The sequence below is a fragment of the Lactuca virosa genome, chromosome 6 (assembly GCF_052849685.1).
Source record: "Lactuca virosa cultivar CGN04683 chromosome 6, Lactuca_virosa_CGN04683_v6, whole genome shotgun sequence".
Classification (NCBI taxonomy): domain Eukaryota; kingdom Viridiplantae; phylum Streptophyta; class Magnoliopsida; order Asterales; family Asteraceae; genus Lactuca; species Lactuca virosa.
The window spans coordinates 208,376,338-208,387,495 of NC_136431.1; the positions used below are offsets into that span (position 1 = coordinate 208,376,338).

Consider the following 11,158-nt stretch of genomic DNA (forward strand, 5'->3'; position numbering starts at 1 on the left):
TTCTTGTCCTACTACTCGATCGTCGAGCAGCTTAATGATTTAATTAAACCACAATAAGTTCAATGTGTATGCAAAGCCCATACTTTTACATGTACACCATACTTACATCGATTCAATATTACCATTACATTCCTTGACTCGCGCCAATGGGTATGTTATCAATAGCTATACGAACCCGTAACCACAAACTCCTAGTGACTATCAAATATTGGGGGCACCAAACCCACCCACTGATGTAATTTTCCTTGAGAGTTTCACTATCATCCTTGTGAAGGGCACATGCATACCACAATAATGTGGTGATAAAGGGAATTATGAAGTTTTTCTATGTTGGTTCCTATAGAGGTTCATCATTGATAAATTAGTGAACATAGAGGGTTGCAACAAGATACAAATCAACTCATATCAGAGGCAAGCCACACAAATTGTATGGGGTACACAACAAAATAAGGGTCCATTTGCACAATATATTGTTATTTGCACATATATGAGTTTTTATAGTTATTAGTTTTTGCACTATATTTATTGTTTAATGAAATTATGGAATTATTTGTTTTTCTGTATATTTTCGGTTTTACTTAGAAAATATGAGTTATTTTCACTAATAATTATATAAAGTTAGAAAATAGCATTAAACCATAATTAAACGCATAAAGACATAAAACATATACACAAAATAACCACACTACAAATGACAAACCATTAACTGAAATTAACAAACAAAAACATAAAAATGGCATTCTGGAAGGGATAGTCTGAAATCTACTCTGAAATGCAATGTTCCATATAATATTACCAAAACAAAAGAAAATGATTGTTTTATCGAAAAAGTCATTTATATTGGTTAGATTTTCGATTTTGATGTTTGTATTTGTTAGATTAATCATAAACTCATGGTTAACCTAATATACTCTTCAAGTATTTGATAGTTTGGGACTAGAACATAAGGGGATTGTTTTCTGACGTGACAACCTTCTACCTCGCCACCATGTCAACCATACACCTTCATCACAACCACCAGTGGGGGTGGTCGTGACACACAAAAGAAGAAAGGGGAAGAACGAGAGAGAGTTGAAGAAGAGATAGATAGAAGAAGGGAACGTCAACATGTATGGTTTCAACTACGCCCAATTACGAATGACGATGACACCGACGAGACCATACTTGGGGTGATGTTCACGCCAATAAGGCCGACCATGCCCTTACGACGGCCCAAACCAAGCCCTTACGACGCCCCACTCCGAATAACCTAAGAGATAACTTTAGGGAGGAGCAAAGGAACCGACCCGGCTGCAACCGGCCCGAACCGGACCTGACCCGGGAACCGAAGTCGGCCGAAATTAAGAACCGAACCGGACCGCCGGTTCTACCGGTTCTCGGTTCCTACCGGTTTCTGTCGTGTCTTCAATGTTGGAACCGGTCATCGAGAAATAGCAATATACGGTTCCGATTTTTGCCGGTTCTATCGGTTCCGGTTCCTACCAGTTCCAGGTTCTAAAAATCCACAAGAATATCGTTCTGGTCCCGCCCCGACCGGTAAAATCGGGTTCCGGTTCCGGGCCGGTTCCCCTGTTCAAATGTTGAACCGTAGATAACTATGTTATTATTATTATTATATTATTTATGATTACACGTGTTTAAGTTTTAAGTTCCAATACAAGGGTGGTCTTGCTCTTCAGCCAATAGATTCTTGTTCCAGTGGTTAATACTTTACCACCCACTCCACCCCACCACCCTCACCTTCTCTCTCCTCTTGACTCACCAACTCCTCTTTATAAACCCCACCTCCTCCTTCGCATTCCTTCCAGCCACCGTCTACCGTCCACCGCCATTATCTCCTCTCTCTCTATCTGCCAAGAAATGGAGTCTACAACCACAAGAAGGCCTTATTTTCTTGAAGAAAACAATGGGCTTGCTTCCATCTCCGACATAGAACATGGGTTCTCATCATCACCGTCGTCGTCGACGGAAGACAACCACCGTGGACAACACCTGATTTCCAGACCTCTGTACTCGCCGAGAAAAGCAAGTCTTAGAAACCTTTCGTCTTTTTCCTCTATTTCTTCTCCAAGATCTGGGAGGTTTTTGCATGGAAGATTTGAGGAACAACAACCTCATTTTTTGGATGCTTGTTTTCTCTGCAAAAAACCACTTGGTCCTAATAGAGATATCTTCATGTACAGGTAATTTGATTCATAATTTATATCAACCTTTTGTTTTGTTTTTTTTTTCTTTAGAATCAAAGATATTTGGATCCAATATCAGATGGGTTTGCTCTGTTTTCTCTTTTATTTTAATTTGGGTTCATGAATTTGTTGAATTAACAAACCATTCTAAAAATTTCATGTTTTTTGCTCTTGATTCCGCTGAAACGACGCACCTTTCTTAAAAAAATCATCAATTTTCCAAATATCACGTCAATCAAAGAGATTTTGATCATTTCCCAGTTGGGTATTTATTAGATCGACAATTATCATCGATCGAAGAGATATTTGATCATATTTCATACGGGTTTCATCTGTTCTCCATTTCTAATTGGGGGAGCTTTTCGATTATTTCATAAATTTTCATCAATCAGATTTATCAAATCTGGATCGACTCTAAGATGTGTATGCTCTGATTTCCATTCCTAATATTTTTTTCGATGAATTTACAGAGGGGACACACCATTCTGTAGTGAAGAGTGCAGATCAGAGCAGATCGACATCGATGAGTTCAAAGAAAAAAACAAGAATCTTTCTGCTTCAATGAAAGCTTTGAGGAAGAAAGAAAAGAGTGAAACTTCCCCAAACAAATCTTCCAAAAAATACCCTTTTTATTCTGGAGCAGTTGCTGCTGCTTAACCAGTAATTTCTTCCTAAAACGAGGGGTAAAAAGGGAAAATTTTGTCCATTATATAAGTATGTGAGGTGAAAAGAAACAAGATATAATTTTTTTTTTTTTTTGCTTTTTTTACCTTATTTTATTTACCACGCTACTGTTTTTACTGTGGTAAAAATGCTATATAACATAACGAAATGTGAAAAAAGGTCAAAATATGGTAGACTTACCATCTTAACCAAGAAGAAGAATGGTGGTGTATGGAGTATTGCACAACTGCTTAATGCATGAAGTTATTGTACGTGCTTATCTTGTAGTACATCTGAGTATATATATATATATATATATATATCCATAAAAGTACAAGTCCTAATGCAACCCTTTTTGTGGTGTGTCTGGCACTTTCTGTTTATGTTGTGATTTGAAGTATTCTTTTTCTTTCTTTTTCAGGGAAGTGAAGAATTTCGACCTTTTTTTTCTAATTAAATATTAATTTATCAGATTCTAGTTTATATTTTTAACTTTTTACAGAATAAGAATCATGCATATCAACCACAAATATATGGATTTTATACTAAGAATTAAATAATATTTTTGAAAAAAGGTGCAATGTAATTATGAAATTAGAATTAAAAGAAAATAATTTCTTGGTTTGAAACTTCAACATTGTTAAAGTTAAAAAAAGTTAGGCAAAGTTACATAAATGGTCCCTATGGTTCTTTATATTTGTATATTTTGTTCCTAATTATGTTTTTAATTTCCTACTTAGATTGAACTTTGCACCATGTAAGAATGATATTCTTACGTTTTTTTATTATCTTTTATCTTTGACTATATATATATATATATATATATATATATATATATATATATATATATATACACACATTGTTGTAAACGAACACGAATGAGACTTGTTCATATTCGTTCGTTTAAGTTAGCCGAACAAATAAACGAACACGGACGGATAAATAAACAAGTTTTTTTGTTCATGTTCGTTTGTTTAACAAACTGCATTATTCATGTTCGTTCGTTTATGGAATTGGCAAATATGACCTCTCAAGTTTTTGACATATTACATTTATGGAATTGGCACATTTGGTCCCCCAGCCATGATATTTCTCAGAAAAAAAAATTAAAGAAACACCGAAACATGTAAACATGAAAAAAAAAAAATTCCAACCGCCTCGGAGCACGGATCACCTTCTAGCTTCGGTTAAAGAAAATAAATAGATAGAAACCACCAACCCTTACTCTTGCTGGAAAGCGCCTCCCCTACCACCTTCGTCTTCTACCACAAGTGTGCCTCCTTGTTGGAATGTGTAAATAAACACTTTTGCAGTTGATAAACTTACCTTCAAACTCTTAAAACCGAACCCTAGAACATATAGCAAGTCGATATGTAACTAAAAACACACTTGTTGGAATGTGTAAATAAACACTTTTGCAGTTGATAAACTTACCTTCAAACTCCTAAAACCGAACCCTAGAACATATAGCAAGTCGATATGTAACTAAAAACACACTCCGAGTGAGGAATAACCTATAGCAAGTCGATATGGAAAGGGAACTCCCTTATCGAGGGTTTCCGTGCCAACTTTCGCGCACCGACTAATCCCCCGCTGCAAACATGAGGCTTTGCATCATGCCCTGGAGTCACTGCAGACGAATCTCCATGGCCACAATGGCTGAGTGGTGCCAGGATTTGAACATGGGTCAATAGGTTATCCACCATATCTTCCAAATGCCTTACCAAGTCACCACAACCCAAGTGGTTAGAATAACCTAAGTTGATGTAGGCTTTGATTGTTTGGTAGTACGAGTGTTCGTTTGAGTGGACCGGTTTGATCAAATCCTATCAAATGAATCCAAATTGATTTTAGTTTTCAAAACATTGATTCGAATAGTCTAAACTAAATTTAAATCTGATCCGATCCAACCAAACTACAATTCGGTTAAACTGATTATTATAATTCGGTTTTCAAAATATGGAATATTTTAAAACCACATATAACTAAAATATTAGCCAGCTTTATAGAAAAAACAAAAAACAATCTTTTTAGTTGTGGTTTAAAATTTATAAACAACTACTAAAAACGATATTACAGTTTAATATTTTATAAGTAACAACTTTATAGAGAAAATACATATGAAAATATTTTTATTATGTGAAACTTTTCGAATCTATTTGAAAAAATAAATTACAAAATTAAGAAATAATCAAAAATATATATTAAAAATAAATAAATAATAAATTGTTGTTCGGTTTTTTGGACTATTCGGTTCTAGTTTATAAACCAAAACCAATCCAAAATAAGAATTCGGTTTTGTTGAAAACTCATCTAAAAATCCGAATATCCGAACCAAAAAACTCAATCCAGATTGTTCAATTGGACAATTGAATTTTAGACAAATAGTGAACAACCCTACTTGGTAAGCAAACTTTGTTCTCCGACCCATATCAACTGCGAGATGATATATTAATATGCAACCCAAAAATTGGTTTAGAGATCTAGAAATTGGATATCCTTGTAATATCTTCTACATAATTACATCATTGATAATCAATTGATTTATGTATATCCTTTTATTTTCATCCATATAAAAACACCTACAATTCATCATCCATTTCAGTAGGGGCTTGATTCATCTTCTCAAACTCAAAATCACCATGTTGGTGCTTGATTCATTTTCGACATGGGCTTGATGTATCTTCAACAGAGGCTAGAAGATTCATTGAGATTTCTGTATATCCTCGATACTTTCATGACCTAGATCGTCTCTTTTAGTCACCCTCCACCAAATCTAGGGATATTGGCTTCCAAATCAAAATCAACTAGATAAAACTGAAATCAAATCAAAATTCCCATCGAAATCAAAATCAAGATTAAGAACATGAAATTATGATATAGTGAATGTTGCCTTTGGCACTTATGGAGTTCAAGAACGACCTTGTTAGGCGTGTCAAACCCAACAAATAAATGGGTACGATATACTCCAAAAGAATCCCACTATATCGCACCAAAAGGTAGCACAAGGCAAGTAGGGTCGATCCACAGAGACACGGGATAATTAGTCTATACCTCTTTTGCGCAAGGTACTATGGTCACCAACAGTAAATAGGGGGGGAGGGGGGTTAGAATGAAATGATTAAAACAAACGATTAAAAACACAAGTAATCAGCTAAACGAGTGAATTAAATTCAGAATTTGTAAGGACTCCAACTATATGTATGACAACTTAGCAATGCGATTCCAAGATAACATGATATTTGCTCAATTCCATCTAAGTTGGTACTTGGAAGTGTTAACAAGCTCTAACACTTCCCATTCACCACATTAATTAACCAAAACAAGCTCTTTGATTAACCCTAACCTTACTAACCTAATCTAAACAAGCTCTTAGAATTAGATTAAAAGATTACATTAAGCTTTATGTAAATGTTCCCAACAACACCCAATACTCCTCACAAGCTCAGGAGTGTAAAAGTGTGTGAAATGATTTACACTAAATTCATTCAATGGGAATCAATTTAATGCTTGTTACTTAGTCTAATTCACAAAACAATTACGGACTCTGCAAAATGAATAACTTGAATGACCTAACCCTAATTCAAATGGCCAATAAGAATCACAATTAGAATCAAACATTAAATTGAAGCAAAATCAATTTCACTAGATAGAAATTAAAAGCAAACATCAAGTCATATGATTGAAATCACAACCAAGAAGTTAAAACATGAAGTTGGAGAAACTAGGGTTCTAGCCACACATGGCTAGAAAAAATCACAAGTTGTAAAGATAGAAATGATGTGCAATTACAACTTACTATTAAGGGAAATAATGTTTCCAAATGATAACCGATAGGAAAAACTGTCAAAAGGCAGTTTTTGGGTCGAATACGGCCCGTGTCAAAATAGGCTAAACTGACATGGGTCGTGTTCAGCAGCCAACATGGCCCGTGTTGATTTGCACTAAACTGACACGGCCCGTGTTCAACATGGTCAACAACTTCTTCTTAGTCAAACACGCCCCGTGCCCACTTTTCAGTGTAAATCCAACACAACCCGTGTACTCTGACTCCGAATCCAAACTTGATTTTTCCAACTTTTCCGTTCTTCGTCCGATCATCCCGAAATCTTCACCAATGCTTCCCGGCACCTCCCAAAGCGCGTTCTAACCTCCGGTTTACCTGAAAAGAACATGAAAGTGTGCAAATAATGTTGTTCTAGAGACTAACATGAATATGATGAAATGCAATAAAAATGAAGAATAACTATGCTAAATAGATGCATACAAAGGGACTAAAAGGTGTGAAAAAAGGTGCACAAAATGCACCTAACAAATCTCCCCAAGCTTAGACCTTTCTTATCCTCAAGAAAGAACAAGAACCGGACAAACAGGACGATTTCTAGATGGCAAAAAGAAATATAGAACAAACGGGGACAGAAAGATCCTAAAAGCTAATAATGAATGCATGCAATGAAAACTATGAAAAAGAAACATATGTATAAAAGATATTTAAGAAACAAAATGAACCAAAGATTTTTTTTTTAAGAAGACAAGTAATTTATTTATTTTTTATAAATATATATAAATATGATCAAACTTTACATCAATGAGGCTCCAATCATTAATACCTAGGCGACCATCCTGCTACCTTCCACATATCACAGACTCCCAAAGTGAGGAAGACCAAGAAATAGTCTAACCCAATAATCCAACCATAGTCTTATTTAAACTTTATACCATAATTAGCTTTATGGGAGAAAATAACATGATCCGAGATCTTATGTCCTTAAGACTAAATGCCCAAGAATCAGAATCGACGCATCCTTAAGAACCCGTCATGGCAAATCAGCTTTCGCTGAAACAGTGAGCCGGCCTGAAGGGGCCCAGCTCCTATGTTTTCACTTTTTCGAGAGCCACAAGTATCATATCACACAGTTCTTCATTCGCCAGATTTGACTTTGAGGTGGCTTTTGATTTTGATTGAACTTGGATTTGTATCTTCATTTTGAGCTTTAGATTCTTCAATCAACTTTTGAATTTCTGATAATTTCTTCGTTTGCGTATTTGAAATTCTGATTTGGGTGCTAGATGTGACAGTTGCACCCGTTCTTCTTTCTTGACTGTGTGGATCTGATACTTAAGCTCTCTGTTACCGCAAGGGTAACGCGTGTCAACAAATAGGTCCGTGTTCTGTGGGTCCAGAGTTGACGATAAAGATTCTTTTTAAACATTCAGAAGCAAATCATCCTAAAGCTGTAATTACCGCCCACAAAATGTTTCAGTATGCAAATTTTTTATTATTTCTAAGGCTGGGGTCTCGAATTACGGTGTTTGGGCCCCCTAGTCATGACAGCTGATTCTACACTTTCGGTAACTATCCGGTCACTTTGGGTATTTTCTTTTTAATTTGATTTCTCGTTTTCCCACTTCATGGAGCTATCGAATGTAAAGTTTGTCTTCATCTCGTATTTTTTTTAAATAATGCATGAAAATGATGGAATGCAAAAACGTGAACTAAAAATATTTTTGGGTTTTGTAAATGCAAAATGCAAGAGAAAAAAAATGAAAATAAGAAGGTTAATTTTTTTTAAATGCATGGATGAACCTATTGTACAACTCTACCCCTCCCCAAGCTTACATATAAGCATCGTCCCCGATGCTTGGAGAAGGCGGAACAACCTATTGAGGATGAGGAAGAGGATAGTAACTGGGTTAGGAATGGGTCCAAAATAGTCACAAATGCACACCAATTGGATTTTTAAGCAAAATATGAACGGTTAAAGATATGGAAAGAATTTACCAAATCGTTCTTGGAGCCTTGCAATTGTGTTGAGAACTTCCTCTTCATCTTCCCCAAGCTATCCGTGAAATATATTTGGAGCCCGAGATTCATTTTCTAGGTATAAAAACATGTTGCAACACATTTGGAACATTAAAAACTAAAAACTTCAAAGAAACGAAAATGTTTTGAAGGAAAAGACAAAAATACCCCCGGGTTGCCTCCCGGTTAGCCGCCCTTGTTTTAAGTCGTTGGCTCGAATTGGCCCCAAAATATGCTTCATTCTAAGTATGTGGGCCTTTACAACACATCAACCTTCTCGCCACCTCCTTCAATGGAGCATTTATCTTGTACTTGACTTTCTTTTTGCGTGGGAACCATGTTGGACTTAGACCCTTAATGACAACAATCGTCCAGCCGACCCCTTTCTTGTACTTGTCCAGTAAGGTGGTCAAATATTCCTTCTTTGATAAAGTGGTCGATTTGATAACCGATTGGGTGTCTTCCTTCTCGGGGTACATATCCCTTGAAGGGTCCAACAAATTTGTTGTTTTCGGCTCTTGTGGTTGGTCTACCAGTGAAAGGAGTTTCTCATTGGTAGTGGGTGGCTCAGCCTCTTTTTTGTCAACCTCCAACACATCCTCTATAGTTTCCTTGACATCCTCCTCCACTTCTACTTCTTCCTCTTCTTCCTCATCTTCAAATTGCAATCTTGGGTCATCAACAATTTTCCTATCGTTCAAGGTAATGGTAGAAACGATAGGCCTTGGGTCCTTATCAGTCTGCGATGGTAATTTGCTCCGAGCTTCCATTTTACTCACAGATTGAGTAAGTTTTGCAATTTGTTGCTCTAAGCTTTTGAGGCTAGCTTTTGTTGTTTCTTGGAAGATTTGGGTGGTAGTGGCAATGCTTTTGACTATGTCTTCCAAGGACATGCCCGACGTTTTAGGTTGTTGGGGAGGTGGAGGATATGGTTGTTGGAACTGTGGAGTTAGTTGGTATTGGTCATTTCCCCAAGCTTGGGATGGGTTTTGGCATTGGTTATTTCCCCAAGCTTGGTTGCTTTCCCACCATTGATCATGTTGAGGTTGATCATAACTCCATTGGTTTGGCCAGTAGTAGCTTCCCGTTTCTTGCACTTCTTCCCATTCTCCTTGTAGATATGGACACATATCAGAATGATGTCCATTTTGAGTGCAAAATTCGCAATGAATAGGTGTGGGTTACGCACTTTGGTCATTTCCAATCATCATAACTAACTGAGCTAGCTCAGAAAGTTGGTCTTTAATGTAAGGAGTATTCATTTATGAACGACACTTTTTTTATAGAAATGTACCTGCTCACAAAAATCTTGGCATAAACAATTAGTAACACCGTGTCCCCGACAACGGCGCCAATTTGTTAGGCGTGTCAAACCCAACAAATAAAGGGGTACGATATACTCCAAAAGAATTCCAATATATTGCACTAAAAGGTAGTACAAGGCAAGTAGGGTCGATCCACAGAGACACGGGATAATTAGTCTATACCTCTTTGCGCAAGGTACTATGGTCACCAACAGTAAAGGGGGGTGGGGGTGGGGGTGGGGATTTAGAATAAAATGATTAAAACAAACGATTAAAAACACAAGTAATCAGCTAAACGAGTGAATTAAATTCAGAATTTGTAAGGACTCCAACTATATGTATGACAACTTAGCAATGCGATTCCAAGATAACATGATATTTGCTCAATTCCATCTAAGTCGGTACTTGGAAGTGTTAACAAGCTCTAACACTTCTCATTCATTACATTAATTAACCAAAACAAGCTCTTTGATTAACCCTAACCTTACTAACCTAATCTAAACAAGCTCTTAGAATTAGATTAAAAGATTACATTAAGCTTTATGTGAATGTTCCCAACAACACCCAATACTCCTCACAAGCTAGGGAGTGTAAAAGTGTGTGAAATGATTTACACTAAATTGCTAATTCGTCAAATTTAAAAATTAAATATGACTAATAGTAATACTATAATAAAGTTCGTAAATACCACTAATATGATAACACAATAAGTTAATATGATTAATACAACAATAATAATTTCTCAAATAGTTTCTATTGAGATAAAACTTTTTCAAAGTGTTAGAATTTCATCGTTTGCTACCGCTTCACTCATTGTGTAAGCAAAAATTAATCGTTAAGCGCATTCTAGTCGGTTAAGTACTGCCTAAGAACTAATGAGAGATTAATCGGGACCAAGTAATGATTTTTACAACACCGATTAAAAGTAACAAAAGATAAAAAAGATATAAAAAAATAGAAATTTCATTTTATAAGGATCAGAGTCCAACCATACAAAAATTGAAACCATAAAAATTATACGTATAACGAAAAAATAAAATAAAAAACAAAACATACAAATCTTAAAAACCACATGTACCATTTTTGTATTTTGTCTAAAAGGTAAATAATTAATCCATGTATATATAAAAGTATCTCAAATGAGATGTCAAATATACTCTTAGGTTTTGGACATTAAGTCCATCATATTCAATTATACTATA

At 35.8% G+C, this 11,158-nt stretch overlaps 1 protein-coding gene across 2 annotated transcripts; it reads left to right on the plus strand.

The window, feature by feature from the left end:
• The first annotated feature begins 1,706 nt into the window (after positions 1-1,706).
• LOC145120984 (FCS-Like Zinc finger 1) lies at positions 1,707-3,320 on the plus strand. 2 transcript variants are annotated; one of them, XR_013714454.1, is made up of 3 exons: positions 1,707-2,183; positions 2,657-3,118; positions 3,271-3,320. XR_013714454.1 is itself a non-coding variant. In XM_079056761.1 (2 exons), exons 1-2 carry the CDS (start codon positions 1,861-1,863, stop codon positions 2,841-2,843), a joined length of 510 nt encoding a protein of 169 aa, XP_078912887.1. In that variant the 5' UTR covers positions 1,708-1,860; the 3' UTR covers positions 2,844-3,269. The 2 variants fall into 2 exon arrangements, 1 of the variants encoding a protein (XP_078912887.1); XM_079056761.1 differs by lacking the exon at positions 3,271-3,320 and having other exon boundaries at positions 1,708-2,183; positions 2,657-3,269.
• The last annotated feature ends 7,838 nt before the right edge of the window (positions 3,321-11,158 follow it).